This window comes from Cervus canadensis, chromosome 11, assembly GCF_019320065.1.
Source record: "Cervus canadensis isolate Bull #8, Minnesota chromosome 11, ASM1932006v1, whole genome shotgun sequence".
NCBI lineage: Eukaryota > Metazoa > Chordata > Mammalia > Artiodactyla > Cervidae > Cervus > Cervus canadensis.
The window spans coordinates 43,887,296-43,903,720 of NC_057396.1; the positions used below are offsets into that span (position 1 = coordinate 43,887,296).

Here is a 16,425-nt window from a genome sequence, read left to right on the forward strand (position 1 = left end):
TTGTTTAGTAATTAATAGATAAAATATTTATTATTGAGACAGTTATATGCTTTACACTTGGTTGCATTTTTCACAATGATCTTGTATATGGTACAATTTTATAACAAGATTGCTTTAAGGAAATAAACATATCACTTAAATATGCTATTCAAGTTTACACTTCTAATATGTAAAGACAGGGCTTGAATTTAGACACTCTGAACACAAAACTTTCATTCTTAGCACATATCATTTATGATATTTTCCCCTCAATTCCTTAATGAATATGGGCATCATGGATAAACTGAGACACAGCTCAGCACTCACTTTTTAGTGAAGGACTCCTATACTAGGTCTAATATACAAATGTTGTCGAAAAGTTTTCTTTCATTTTCTCAGTCAGTGGCGGAGTAAATGAGATTGTAAAATTTGGCAAAGGTGTTACATCAATACTGCTCTTTCTTTATGGGGCCTCCATCATTTTACCATGGGTAAGGAAAATTAATTAAGATTTTCTAACACATACCTGATATTGGGGAAAATATGACACAAGGGAAATTGTTCACCCTCTTAATGAATGAAGGATGTTCAAATGGAAAAAAAAGAGAGGCAGCAAGGAAAAAGGGTAAGAATGTTGCAGATAAGCACAGGTGTGTTAGATGCACCTACAGTAAGAGGCACTATAGAGAAGGGAGTGTGAATGTCAGAAGACTCAACAGCTTGGTGAACACAGAGTCATGGGTGCTTCACATTGCATAGGATGGAAATATGGAACTGTTCTCTGAGGAAAGGAACATGAAGAGAATTTATAAATGGGAAACCCATGGTTGGTGACATTGAGAAATAAGACAGTGCGAGCCTCATAGTCTAGGAAAACCCCAACACGATGGGGAGAAACACTCAGGGAGAGGGTTAAAATCACAGGATGTGAGGAGGAAGATTCATCAAAGGCATTATATACAGAATCATGCTTTAACCCTATGACCCAATAGCCATTTTTAGGTTGATATCTTGAATAAACATTTTGACTACTGCCATTTATAGGTTGATATCCTGAATAAACATTTTTTCTACGGCCATTTTTAGGTCGATATCCTGAATAAACATTTGTTAAACTGAAACTTAGAGGTTGACATTCTGAATAAACATTTTGATAATTTTGACTGGTTTCGAATGAAAACGCCATGGTATCTTCACAGTTTTCACCACATACCCCCAGGATCCAGGCACGTTTCTCTGACACGTCTACCTCCCAGTAATGTCTCCCTGATGTGATAACTGGGAAGCCCAGAACACCAAAATTTTCATAATTATGATTCAGACCTGTATTAAAGTCCTGGTGATTGGACGCATATCTCACTTGTCTCTGATCCGGAGAAATGACAACATTTGCACCCCTGGGAGAAGTCAGGGTCACCTCAACTGTTGAAAAATATAGGCTTGGGTTAGGGTAATGATGTAGTTTTCTTGTGACATTTTGAAAGGGATCTTTAGAATAACTTGACTGGAAAAGTAATATGTTTGCGTGTGTTGAGAGGGAAAACATGGGTCTTAAAACATGGGACCTACTAGAAAATGAAAAATTCTAAAAGATGATGAAAACAGGGTGGCTTGATTATACTATGATGCCTCCTTACCCCAGTAGCGTTGCACATCTGTCAGCTCTGAAATGATAAAAAAAAAATCACAATATTAAATATAAGCAATAGAGTCAGCCCTGAAATCTATTTTCTTCCAGATGAGGGGAATGGCTATGGTGAGGTAGTGAACTGGCAAAAGACAGGATGAACAAAGCCCCCGGTCACCCCCCCATAAATATGAGCACATCCTTAGCACATAGTGTCTGGGCTTTGCTGTCTCCATCCACACATAGAAATTGGAGCCTCCTACCCATTTTTCCTCCATCAAAGGAGCCCTCTGACACCATTCCTCACCATTAAACACACGCAGTATCTCTCTCAGATCAGGAGCTCGAAACACTCTCCTCTGTTCCTTGGCGAAAGTTTTTGGCTTCTTCAGAGCCAAGGATTCACTCCTAGGGAAGACAAATTTGATGCCCACAAATGTGATCTTTTTTTCCCCTCTAAACCACTGGCTTGCTATATTTTCACCCTGTTTACGGGCTTGAATTGTCTTTCCTGGAGACCTTGGGAAAGAAGAGAGTGGATGCCTGATCTTGGAGCAAGAAAGAAAGTGTTCATGTCTACCTTCCCAGGTACCCTCTGTGTGACCTGGATGGTCTTAAAATGTCAGAAGGGGAGTGTCTTCCTTCTATAATGAAATAACCCACCATACTCCACCTCCTAGGGATCATATGAAATTATATGAAGCAATGGATTTTACAAAACAAAACTTTGGTATCTAAAAAAACATAATTTGTGGAAAAGTCCCTGCACAGATGTGTGTTTCCAGGAAGGAGTCAGAAAGTGAGGTTGAAGAATCTGGCTCCTGGGTATTTGAGACATACCAGGTATGAGAACACTCTCTAGAGTCCCAAGATCTTCAAAGACTTCTGTCCAATAGAGAGACTCTCAGAATACCCTGAGATTTCACAATCACTAGGAATAATTACAAACCCTTGGAAAAGAAGACATTATGAATAATAAAGAGTAGTCTGACTTTCACGTGTTTGCAAAGATCTTGATGTTGCCATGTAGGTGTGCAAATTCAGACACAATGATTCTATCTTTCTGTCCTGGTTTCTAGAGTATGTGACCAAGCCTGATCAATAGTTTGCTCCAGGGCCAAAATATTCCTTGAGATTCAAGTCTGTTTTTGGAAATTTAAGCAGAAAAATATACAAGGACTTTGTCTCTTCTGGGAGCAGAAATTAAAATATAAAGGAGTTGTCTCCAATTCTAGGTGCTTGGCAGGAAAAGAAGACTCAACCTTCACATGACAAGTCAAGCACCTACTAAATATGGGAACCTGAGTTGCATATTGACACACAGTGTGAATTTATGAAGTCGTGGGGATCTGCTACTGTATTTTAATACTGGTACTGACCCAAACTCTGCACTTCCCACAATCAATATTCTCTAATATAGAATCCAGTCCATTATCAATGTTTATAAAACAATCTAGTCCCGATGTATGAACAAAAATTTAAAATAAGACTATCCTCCATTTTTCTGCCTTGAGCATTGTTTTATCCTAATTGGCCATCAGATAACTTTAAGGGATTTAGGTTATTTTCACAGCATAAATGGACTATCTCTGGTTTCCCACACATACCTTTTCATGATATCATTCACATCCTAGTGAGAAAAGAGAAAACATGAGTCAAAAAGTAGTAAGTCTCCCTACTTCACAAGCTTATTCACATCCCCATCAGCCCTTGATTGTGGAAATAAAGATGATCTCAATGTAAGAGCCAAAAAGTAGAGACAAGTGAAGCCAGTCATTCCAGAAGACACATGCGATGTCAGATTTCCCAAAAGGTAAAAGGCTTTGACCCTTGTAGAAGCATGAGGGAGACTTCTAGTATCTGGAGATGAGACATATTTATGGGAAAAACAAAAAGCTTGTAAGTTTGGTGACCCATGAGATGATCTGAATAATTCACAATTCTTCCATTTATTCAACAAAACTGTACAGTGATGTATTATTATTTGCCAAGCATTAAACCAGGCTTTGGAGAATCAAAGATGAATTCATAATCCTAATATTCCTCAAGCTATTTATACTGCACTTGTTGAGAGTACAAGCAAACAAATATATTACTGTAGGTGGTTTTTTGGTCTCTCTCATTTCATTTTATGCACTATAAGTGATCTCACACTCCCTTAAATCCAGCATACACAGAAGTACAGTTGATTTCTAACGCCTTAGCTTTACTCAGCTTTGTCTCTTAAATGCTTGTTAATATATTCAGTTAAACATAAGCCACAGGAATCAGTAACTTAGGATGTCTAATATGTAACTTACTATTCATCAATCAGATTGTCTCCTCTCTTGTACCCCATTTTCATGTTACCAATATGTATTCAGTCACTGTCCAAAAACTAGAGCATTTATCTGTATTGTAGTCTATACTGAGTCTGCTTAGTCCATGACTTAACAGTTTTTAGCCATGTGATCTTCTTAATCATCACATATATTATTTTATTAATTAGTTAGAATAGATATACATCATTTTATCTGATCTCTTTTTCATGAAGCTTTATTTCCTCCATGTTAACAAAAACAAGAGCAACCAGTAGTTTTTGATAAAATTCTCTGTGTTAAAGCTCTTTTGTGTATATCACAAAAGTTAAGTAAAATTAGAATAATTAGAGAGAAAATAAATGATTGTGGGGGGACAACTGCAAATTTATTCAAAGTCTAATTCTTAAGCCCAAACCTTGTCATCAGAAGCCGGCTTGTGTCTTTCGCCAATTCTATTCATTCCACCTCTGCTGACTTTATTCTCAGTTTAAAGAGATGAATCTCCTGATATAAACTCCAGAAGAGAGCTTCCCCTTCCAGTGTAACCAAAAGTTCAGAAGCCTGCAGTTATTAGTTTACATACAATCAGGTGTCCATATTAAAATCATCATTGTGTTGTTGCTGGGAAGAAATGAAGCAATGTTACAGGAAGGTTCTGTATTTACTGAAAATAAATTAGTTTTAGTGTGAAGTAGATCATGGTAGGATAGGAAACACTGTAGTCACTAAAGCAAACCACAGGGGGGAAAAAATTTTTTTTAAATACAGTTAAAAATAGGAAAGCTTAAAATTTTATACCAGGAATATTTGTTTAACACAAAAGAAGCTAGTTAAGAAGAAAGAGAAGAATGAAAACTACAACAGCCAAGTAGAAAGCAAATAGTGAAGTTTAAATACAGCTAATCAGTATTTGTATTAAAGCTATCATCTTAATACCCCAACTAAAAAGTTAGAGATTGTTGGATGGGATAAAAAGGGCAGAATTAGTGATTGTCATTTATAAGAGATGTATTTTAGATTTAAAGATACAAATGCTGCTGCTGCTGCTGCTAAGTCGCTTCAGTCGTGTCTGACTCTGTGTGACCCCATAGATGGAAGCCCACCAGGCTCCCCTGTCCCTGGGATTCTCCAGGCAAGAACAGTGGAGTGGGTGCAAATGTAAAAAGAGAAAAACTATAGATCATGCAAGCTCTAATGATTTCAAATTTTTATACTATTATGAGAAAAAAATTGACTTTAAAACAATAAAAATTATGAACGAATGAGAGGATAGTTTTATAATGATAAAAGGTTTAGTACATCAAAAAGATAAACCAATTATACATGTGCATACACCTAACAATAGAGATTTAAAATTCACCAAGCAAAATTAAAAGGAAAAATGCAGAATTTAACAATAGCAGTTGCAGATTTCAACTCACTCTCAATAATGAGAGAACAGTTTATATGGAAACCACCCAATTATAGAAGACATGGACAATACAATCTACCAACTTGACCTGACATCTATAGACCATTTCACCCAATGAATGCAAAATACACAATCTTTTCATAATGTAAATTTTTCTGGACCTACAATATCTGAGACCATAAACAATTATCAGTGAATTTAAAAGTTTAAAGGAATAAAATATATATTCTCTGATTACAATTGAATTAAATTTGAAATCTACAGCAGAAGTAAAATTCAAAAATCACCAAATATTACTAATTAACAATAAACCTTCAAATATTTACGTTTTAACAAAAAGAAATTGCATAGGAAATATGAAAATAAGTTTATCTGAATAAAAATAAACACTAAATCAAAATGAATGGAAAAAAACTAAGACAGTGCTGCTTATATTATTAAGATGCTCTCAAATCAGTGATCTACTAAGAAAGAAAAGTTGTAAAAAAACAGTGCACATACACACACACATTACACATGCACACATGCACATGCAAAAGTGTATACAAACACACAAAGAAAACAATAAATGTGAGAGCAGAAATAAATGCATAAGAAAATTTATAAAATAAATAAAATCAATGAAATAATACTTTTGAAAAAAAATTAACATAATCGACAAAAATAACTAAAAGGAGTAGGGGAAAAAGTGGAGATCTGGAAAGAGCAAAATCTGGAATACAAAAAGGGGCTTTGCTCTGAGTACTATGGAAATTAAAGGTACAATAAGGAATTGTTATAACTAACTTTATGTTTACAAACCAGACAACTTAGGATAGACAGATTCCTACAAAAACATACAATAAAGGACTAACGGACTGCAAAAAATAATCTTAATACAAGTAAAAAAGAAAGAAAAAAATATGTATATTTTAAATGTTTCCAATAAGAAAAACCCAGAGTGAAATGGCAATGCTGGTAAATTATACTGAGTATTTAAAGAGAAATAACAGTTCATAAACTGTCTTCAAAAACAGAAAAAAGATAGACAATCTCAACACATTGAGGAAAAAAACCTTCTTGGAATCTGAAGTTAATTTGTCTGTGATAATCTGAATCATGAAAAGGTACTTGATAAATGTTTAGCACGGGACTGCAGAAAACAGGGGCTTATGGAAAATCACTGAACACAATAAGTCTTCTCTAGACAGTGAAGTGTTTGCAATGAGCTTGATAACAGTAAAAATAGAACTTTTCCTTGTTATTCCTACATTGAATAATTCAGTTATTCTTATAACCTCTGAAATAGATGCAGAGAAGGTATATTGCAGAGTCAAAGCAACCTCCGCGAGGGCATCAGAAGGATCACAGGAACTTAATTCTCTCATGCCTCAGATGCTGGGGTTCCTTTCCAAGTCTTACCTGCAGCAGCTCCATTGTTGACCCTTGCAAATGGTGCTCCACATCTGAGATGAGATTGGTCACCAACAGCTTCTCTTTGACCAGATCATTCTCAGATTCTGCCAGCTCTTTGAGAATAACTTCCAACTCATCCTTCAGTTTTTTCAGTTCCTTCACCTCCTCACTGTCCAGGATTTGTCTTAGTCTTGTAAAGTTTTCCTGGACACTTTGCATCTCATTTTGTATTTGAGTCTTCAGGAATGAGAAAAAGACAGAGAGAGGGACTTGGGCCATCGGCCTGAGACTGGGAGCCAGAAAAATAACTATTCTGCTTGGGAAGTTCCCACAAGGAGTGAAAGTCTCTCAGTCATGTCTGACTCTTTGTAACCCCATGGACTATACAGTCCATGGAATTCTCTAGGCAAGAATACTTGAGTAGGTAGCCTTTCCCTTCTCCAGGGGATCTTCCCAACCTAGGGATTGAACCCAGGTCTCCCGCATTGTGGGTGGATTCTTTACCAGCTGAGCATAAGGGAAGCCCAAGAATACTGGAGTGGGTAGCCTATCCCTTCTCCAGGGGATCTTCCCCAACCCAGGAATTGAACTGGGGTCTCCTGCATTGCAGGCGGATTCTTCACCAACTGAACTATCAGGGGAGCCCACAAGGAAGTGAAATAGAAAGAGAAAAGCAAAACTTGGGGTAGCTGACTTTGTTTATAATTTTTTTCTCTTTACCATATTTCAAAATAATGGTCCCAAGTCTGCACTGTTGAAGGCAACTCAGAGCCAAATGGGATCTCTGGGTGTGGGCAGCCTTCACACATCTGTCCAGGATGCCCATGCCTCCCTCCATTACTCCTGACCCCCTCCCACCACCCTCTCCCAAAAAGTTGAACACTGAGGGCAGAACGATGAGCCATTGTCAGATATCTCCCTGAGAAGACTAATAAACATGACAAGAATGGAATATGAAATTTCCTAGCCATCCTCATCAGAGAGGCCCTCTCTATAAATACTCCCCTTCCAGTATTTATGTTTATTTGTGGTATGGTCCCTTTTTAATACCACACCAATTATAGGAAGGCTGAAGAAAAGGATGAGCCAAATGACTTAACTGTCATGGTGCAAAGAAAAAGGCAGCTCCTTGTGACCAACCCAAGGTCCTGCACCTGTCTAACTTTCTCAGGAAGTGTCTTCTCATACCTTCCAAGTAGACATCTCTTCTCTGACTTCAATTTCCAACTTCTCAGCTTCCTGTTTCTCTGCCTTCAGCCTCTGCAGACATGATTGGAGCGTTTCCTGTGAGAGAAGAATCACACCAGTGTCAAGATATGGGCTTTCTCAGCATCACTATATTGGATAAATGGGATAAATAAGGCTGATTTCCAAAGAGAATAGACTTAACAGAAACTGTGAAAGTGACTAGAATCTCTGACTTGGGAGAAGACCTTGATAGTGAATGTGTTCTTTGAGACTCAAGATATAGGAGACACTGTCCCCTCACCAAGAGAAGACTGGTTCTCTTTGTTTTGGAAGAAACTTGATTCTGTAAGAAAAAAAAAAAAAAAAACGTACACCTCAATCCACCCAGTGTCCTAGTAACGTATCATGTTCAGAAGGGTAATGAGAGCTTCTCTTGGCCCCAGATGTCCACGCCCTAGCACAAGATACATGAATGTCTACTTTTGCCTAAGAGTCCATTTGTTTGCTTATACTTGGGTGGAATGCACAGAAATTTTCTTCACATGTCAGAAGGTAGGCATACGAAGAAAAGGGATCACAGGCCTCAAGTCCCTGGTAGCCAGGTAATTAAAGTCCAATGCAAAGTAGAGATTTCCCTCAAGTACCATTTCCTGCTGTGTTTTTTCTCCATTCTGGTCTCTTACCTGGTACTTTGGTGCAACCTCCTCCAAGAGGAACGTCTCATGACCTCGGTGCGCCTGAGATCGCTCGCAAAGCCAACAAATGACCTTCCTATCCTTTTCACAGAAGAGCTGGAGTTTCTCTCCATGGTGAGCACAGAGATTTCTCTTTTGCTCTTCCTCTTGGTTCCCCTTAACCTCTTGGAGCCTCTGCACTATATTGGCCACCTGCCTGTTAGGCCGCAGGTTCCCAGGCTCAAAACTAACTCTGCATACAGGGCAGCTTCTGTTCCCCTCTTGGCCAATTATGGATTCCTTGTTGTTTACAGTGATACAGGCTTGACAGAAGGTGTGGCCACAGTCAAGGCTCAGGGGTTCTGTCAGAAGCTCCAGGCAAACAGGGCAGGTCACCTCCTCTTGTATGTTCATCAGGATTCCTGAAGCCATGGCAGTTGCTCACTGCTCCTTCTTGTCTTGACTTCTGACAGTTCTCTCGTTCGCAGATCCCTGAATGACTGGAAAGATTAAAAGTGCAGAGTAAGAACAGTAGAAGTAAAATGACACTTGTTATCTAGAAATCAAGGATGACCCAAGAACAAAATATTGAAGGATAAAAAATAAAAGGTGGAGACATAAAAAAAGAGCTTCTTGACCTGGTAAAGTGATTTTTTATAATAATTCTAAACATTTTGTTTCCATTTCATATCACATGACAAATTTCATCTATCCTTATCTATGCGTTGATTGTTATTTTTCTTTACCAAAACAAAAACTAGTGAGCTTTTCTTACTAAGATCTGTGAGTGACCCACCATCTATCCTGCTTTTTCTCCTCCATGCTAAAAGCACACCCTCAATGTAAAAAGCCCTAAAGCGTTTAAGTATTTGGGCTCTTATACCTGCTCTTCTCTCCTCGTGGTGTATCAGTATTACTCACTCTTTTTTTTTTTTTTTAATTGAAGTATAGTCGATTTAGACTGTTGTGTTAGTATTAAGTGTACAGCAAAGTGATTATATATGTGTGTGTGTGTGTGTGTATATATATATATATATTCTGTGCTGTGCTGTGTTTAGTTGGTCAGTCGTGTCTGACCCTGTGACCACATGGACTGTAGCCCGCTAGGCTCCTTTGTCCATGGGGATTCTTCAAGCAAGGATACTGGAGAGGGTTTCCATGACCTCTTCCAGGGAATCTTCCCAACCCAGGAATTGAACCAGGGTCTCCTGCATTGCAGGCGGATTCTTTACTACCTGAACTACCAGGGAAGCCTATATATATATATAGGCTTCTGGGTTCAGTCTCTGGGTTGGGAAGATCCTCAGGAGGAGGGCAAGGCAACCCATGCCATTATTCTTGTCTGGAGAATCCCATGGACAGAGAAAGCTGGCAGGCTATAGTCCATAGGGTCTCAAAGAGTCAGACACAACTGAAGTGACTAAGCATGCATACATATGCACGTGTATGTGTGTGTGTGTGTGTGTGTGTGTATAGGGCTTTCCAGGTGGCACAGTGGTAAAGAATCTGCCTGCCAATGCAGGAGATGTGGGTTTGATCGCTGGGTCAGGAACATTTCTGGGGTAGGAAATGGCAGCCCACTCCAGCATTGTTGCCTGACAGAATAGTCCATGGAGTCTGAAAAAATCGGACACAACTGAGAAACTGGGCATGCATGCATATATATATGTGTATATATATGTATATATATACACATACACACACACGTATATATATTCTTTTTCATATTCTTTTCCCATTAAAGGTTATTATAAGACATTGAGTATAGTTACCTGTGCTATATAGGAAACCCTTATTTACCCATTTTAAGTAGAGTAGATTGTATATGTTAATTCCAAACTCCTAATTTGTTTCCCTTACCCATCCCCTTTGGTAACCATAAGTTTGTTTTCTATGTCTATGAGTCTATTTCCGTTTTGTAAATAAATTTATTTGTGTCATTTTTTTTCAGATTCCAAATATAGGTGATATCACAATATTTCTCTTTCTCTGTCTTATTTCATTGAATATAATAATCTCTAGGTCCATCCATGTTGCTGCAAATGACATTATTTCATCCTTTTTTATGATTAATATTCCATTGTATATATTCTTTATTTATATGTTGATGGACATTTAGGCTGCTTCCATGCCTTGGCTATTGTAAATAGTGCTGCAATGAGTACTGGGGTGATGCATGCACCTTTTTGAATTAGAATTTAATCTGGATATATGTCCAGGAGTGGGATTATAGGATTATACAGAAACTCTATTTTATTTGTTTTAAAAAAAAACCTCCGTAATTTTTTCCATAGTGGCTGCAAAAATTTACACTCCCACCAAGAGTCTAGGAGGATTCCTTTCCCTCTGCACCCTCTCCAGCATTTATTATTTGTAGCCTTTTAAATGATGGCCATTCTGGCTGGAGTATGAATCTCTCATACTTCAGTACACTCTCTCTTTACATGTTCTTTTATCACATAGACCCTTCTGATGACTTATTATAGTATAACTCTTACCACCATTTGTTGAATATTTACAGTGATTTCCCTTATTAGCATGCCATAATATATGACAATAGGTTTGTGTATATAGTAAAAAAAAAAAAAAATCCTTTATCAGATGTGAAAATAAAGATAATGACCTGCAAAAATCATATATCATTAATACACAGAATGGGAATTCAGAGTCCTCCTTGAGAGGCCTCCTAACCCACTGAGTTAGTCAAAGACAAACAGGTGACTCATGGGCCCAATTAATACCAAGGCAATGAGGGTGTAGAAGTAAGGAGACCTAGACAAGCTAAGAGGTCCTGGGTAGTCTCAAGTGTGTAAATATTGATTTCATTTTCGTCCAGAAACATGCCAACCAAGGACATTGATAGGAGATTAATAACATGAAAGTATGAGGATGGTGAGGAGCAAGATGGTGCAAATAGATTCATAGGATCACATGAGTCAGATACATAAAAAAATAGAAACACAGATGAAATTAATGTTGCTTTTGAGAAAAATATTCTCAAAATATTAGCCAAGATCATTCAACTAATTATTGACAAAAAATTGTGTATTGTCAATTGGACAAATATCCATACATAGAAAGTGGAAACATAGAGTTTAAACTACAATGAATGGGCTTACTATTCACTTGGAAAGTAATAGTACATTAAAATTCAGTTATATATATATATATATATATATATATATATATGTATATATTAGGCTTCCCTAGTGTCTCAGATAGTTAAGAATCTATGCACAATGCAGTAGACCCAGTTTCAATCCCTGGATCAGGAAGATCCCCTGGAGAAGAGAATGGCAACCCACTCCAGTATTCTTGCCTGAAGAATTCCGTGTTCAGAGAAGCTAGGCAGGTTACAGTCCATGGGGATGTAAAGAGTCAGACACAACTGAACAACTAACACTTGTATATATATACATATATATATATATAAAGAGATAGAGAAAACATTACTAAAGAGACATATGTGTTGTTCAGAAGTCAAAGACTGGGGGGAAATATGGAATTATCCAAAACTTCCAACTTAAAAACATAAGGATTGAACTGAAAACTGAAGAAGATGAAGGAGATATTAAAAGAGAAAGAGAAAAAGTGTGTATTAGGTGAAGGAAATGACCTGTTTGTGGAAGACATATCATCTTGTATGAGTTTTAAAAGGCCAGTGTGGCTGTATACAAAAGACTGCTAGGCTTGTATTACAAGAGGCTGCAGTGACGTTAACTATGACACTTCCCAAATTATTTAACATTTGGGGACCCATTTCTGAGAGTCAGGAGAAGCTATCAGTGTTTTCCCATCAGAGAAGAGTAGGGGCATGACAAGCTGTGCCTTGGGTTGTGAGATGTTGAATGGACCCAGCGTGGAATTGGGAAGATCAGGTAGGAGGCAGCTGCTCAGGGTAGAGACGGTGATAGCTTGAGGGACAAGATGATGAAGGAAATTCTGGGCAGCAGGTCAGAGTGAGAAAAGAGAGGAGGTAAAGGACAGAACTGGGAGTTGAATTAGACATGTGGGGAAAAGGGTTAATATCAGTCCTGGACATTTTCCTCCTGTAAAGATCACATTGTCCTTTTTGTTCCTAAGGTTTTTTGTTGTTGTTGCTGCTGTTTTTGTTGCATGTGTTTTGTGTTTCCGGAAACCTACTGGATTGCAACAAAGTGGAAAGTCAGCAGCCTTTCATGACCACATTGTTGACAGCAAAACTAACCTGATGTATGAAGTGCATTTGGGCTAGAAAGACTTTGCATGGAACTTAAATGATGACTGATGAACATACATCTCATTTTTCACAAGGGAATTGTGAGTCTTCTGTCAAATATGTCTGTTTTAGGTCCCTAGAAGTTGTGCTCATGATCATTTACAAAGAGTTCAGATCTTTACAGAACTAGGCTTATCTCACCTGTGGTGGACTCACACACATCCATCTAGCATGGTTCCTTACAAAGTTGAGATGACAGGGATAATGTCCTTCCTGTAAGGAACATCTCTGAGAGCTCAACTAAAGCAGCTGTGCCCAATGCTAGTTCTCCTGTCCTGTAACTCCCAGCTAAGTTTAGCCAACCTGGCAGTTTATATTTTATGAGGTTGTATGGGTAGGATTGGTGATTCAGATTGGAAACCACTGCTTGTGGTCAGTTGGTGGGAGTATTGCAGAGCAGTAGCCCAATGATGCTCATTCTTCAACCTGGACTCACTATAGCCCTGTGGCCATAGTCCAAACTCAGAGGGTCTATCAGAGGTTCCAGGCAAAGGGGACTATGAAGCAACAAACAAGAAAGGGAAGATCTCAAGTGATATTCCTGTCTTAATGGTTGCCAAAGTTTGATGTCAAAACAAAGATCTCCAGTGTGAGACAGCTAATAATCTCTGTTCGCTCTGAACAAGGGAATGAAAGCTATACAGCCTGCACAGAGTTCAACTGAGACTTACTGAAAATCTCCAGCTGCGCCATGTTCATCCTACATGAAGGATCCTGATAAAGATGAGGCTGAATCAAAAAGTCTACAAACCATAAATGCTGGAGAGGGTGTGGAGAAAAGGGAACCCTCTTACGTGGTTGGTGGAAATGCAAACTAGTATAACCCCTATGGAGAACAGTGTGGAGATTCCTTAAAAAAATGGAAATAGAACTGCCATACGACCCAGCAATCCCACTGCTGGGCATACACACGGAGGAAACCAGAATTGAAAGAGACACATGTACCCCAATGTTCATTGCAGCACTGTTTACAATAGCTAGGACATGGAAGCAACCTAGATGTCCATCGGCAGACGAACGGATAAGGAAGCTGTGGTACATATACACAATGGAATATTACTCAGCTACAAAAAAGAATGCATTTGAGTCAGTTCTAATGAGGTGGAGTAAGTCAGAAAGAGAAACACCGATACAGTATATTAACACATATATATGGAATTTAGAAAGACAGTAACCACTCTATATGCAAGACAGACATCCCTCTGGATGGGGTGGGGAGGCAGGTGGAAGGGGGGTTCAGAATGGGGGGACACATGTGCACCTGTGACTGACTTATGTTGATGTATGGCAAAATCCACCACAAAATTGTAAAGTAATTAGCCTCCAATGATTATATAAATAAATACATTTTTTAAAAAAGATAAGGCTGAAGGTGAACCCAGCTAATGTTACAGATACCGAAAATACGCACTTTGCCCCTGACTGCAAAGATCAAGTGCCCCAGATCACTCTCTGATGAATAAGATCAGAGGTTAACATTATTCAAATCTAAGACTAAAACTGTGATCCAAATCTGGTGAGGGGCCTCCAGTTATATCTCAGTGCATTCAAGATCCAACCAATGCTCAGATGCATCAAGAACCTATTGAGAAGGGAGGATCAGAACATGCATTCAGACATGGGGTGGCAGAATTTATTTTCTCTGCAGAGCTAAGAGTTAATGTCAAAGCAGTGATCACCAGACACAGAAGAAACTAGTTCTCATATGAAGAATGATACCTCACCACTATCTAAACAGTGACCCCATGTCTCCCCAACAAGCAGGAAGGTAGATGAGGGAACATGAATCACATCTGCTTGATAAAAACTTCAGGTGATTGCACCTTACAGGTTGGTCATCTGACATTTGAGCTCATGAAAATACAAACTCACAATATCTCAGAGGTAACAACTATAGATCCACAAAAAAGGACATAAAACTACAATAGTTAAGTAGAAGTCCAAACAGGAAATTTATAAGCAGAACTTTCTTCTTCTGTGACTGCAATAAAGCTGTTTCTCTAAATATGATAGAGCCACAAATTCTTGATGTTAGATGGGAAACCATCATTTTTGTAAATCAAATCGGAAAGTGAAATTGTGCTTTGTTTTATGTGCTAGACAGTTTTCTACTATTATACAGTATAAACTACTTATAACACTTGCAAAATAAAACCTGAAGCATTAAAGTAACAATTCTATTTGAAAATCATGTAGTAATTACCATGGCTGCAGGGAGCCGGCCTGAACGTACAGGCCCCTTACGGCCCTAAGAGAGAACAAAGGGTCTCTCTTTGTCCTGCCACCCCTTCTTGTTAAAGTATAGACTGGCATTTGTCTCCTTCAGGGAAAAAACACCCCGGTGACCTTTCGCCTGTTTTCCTGGTGCTGACAAACTCGCCATGCTTGAAGCCTGTTTTCTATCTAGTTAATGTTCTATTGATGAAGCCTGTTTTCTATCTAGTTCTATTGATCTTAATCATGTTGGGCGCTAGGGTAATACTTTACTGATCTTAAGTGTAGGAATTTAAAACATCTGTGCCTGTAGCTCTGCATGTATGCAAACCCTCGATCTATTCTTAGTAACTCCTGTTAGCATAAATATAGGTGTGGTATTCTTCAATAAAGTTGTCGGAATCAGACGCAAGCTGACTCCGTCCCTCTCAACCCATCTTTCTGAGTCTTATTTCCTAGGTACTCTGGTAATTGCGATCTCGACCAGTTCGTTTGCCGGCAGGCTCTGGCACATGACAGAGGTTCACTGTGTGAATTCAGAAGATGTTTCTAACACTGGCTGTGGCTGAGAGGGTGACAAGGAATTTGTAGCAGAGATGATAATGTCCAAAAAAGATTTGGTCAAGAGAAAAGAAGTCATGGTGAGAAAAGAGATTTGACTTCCATTTCTGTGCCTTGAGTACAGTGGGTACAGCTGTAACTTCTATAGGAAAGAGGAAGGGAGATAAACACAGTGGTTCCTCTAACTTAACTTTCCTGGTTAAGTCTCATGATGTGGTATAAGAATACTTCTCTAACATCTTTGATATCCTTAGTAACAATCAAGTAACACGTCTTTAAAACTTAAAGTTAGATGTCACTGTTACTAGAAGTTAGATGCTTCCAGATGGCACTTCTGGAAGTTTTTCCCAATTTTTCTACTTGCCCCAAGTAGTTTTTCTACTTGCCCCAATCTCTCAGCTGAGCTGCTTCTGGGTGGCACATCCCGCTGAAGGAGAAGCATGAGCAGGTTAGGGATGTAAGGAAGTGTAGCATTTCCCTGTGTCTGGACAAGAGAATTCATGAGAGGCTGCAGAGCCTGCCAGATGTCACAGCATCTGACTTCTGAGCACAGGCAAGCCTAGGGAATGAGAAATGATCTATAGAGCCATGCAGAAATATTGTATTTCTACACTGATAGAAAATAAAATATCAGGACTGGAAGACCCTTCAGCCTTTGACCTGTTATTGAGGGAAGGGACTTTCTAACTCTGAAAGGCCAAAAATTCTGGCTGTTCTCAGTATGTTCGATTCATACTTACAGAATACAAAGGCTCTGTGGGTAGATTCACCGTACAGAAATAAACAGTCCCTTCAAGGAACAAACAAAGCCTTTCTTT

General features: G+C 38.6%; 1 protein-coding gene and 1 pseudogene across 2 annotated transcripts in view; both read right to left on the minus strand.

Annotated features, from left to right (window-relative positions):
* Positions 1–16,425, minus strand: part of LOC122449879 (tripartite motif-containing protein 5-like) — a 16,772-nt gene continuing 347 nt past the window's right edge. Inside the window, exons 2-8 of one of the 2 annotated variants that reach the window (XM_043481935.1) lie at positions 8,584–9,074; positions 7,901–7,996; positions 6,719–6,949; positions 3,214–3,236; positions 1,914–2,014; positions 1,617–1,643; positions 1–1,401 (exon numbers count right to left, since the gene is read on the minus strand). In XM_043481935.1, coding sequence (XP_043337870.1) covers positions 692–1,401; positions 1,617–1,643; positions 1,914–2,014; positions 3,214–3,236; positions 6,719–6,949; positions 7,901–7,996; positions 8,584–9,006 — 1,611 coding nt within the window. In that variant the 5' untranslated portion in view covers positions 9,007–9,074 and the 3' untranslated portion in view covers positions 1–691. Of the gene's footprint in view, positions 1,402–1,616; positions 1,644–1,913; positions 2,015–3,213; positions 4,528–6,718; positions 6,950–7,900; positions 7,997–8,583; positions 9,075–16,425 lie in introns of those variants that run through there. The other variant, XM_043481936.1, reaches the window with a different exon arrangement.
* LOC122449271 overlaps positions 15,912–16,425 on the minus strand; it is a 15,705-nt pseudogene continuing 15,191 nt past the window's right edge.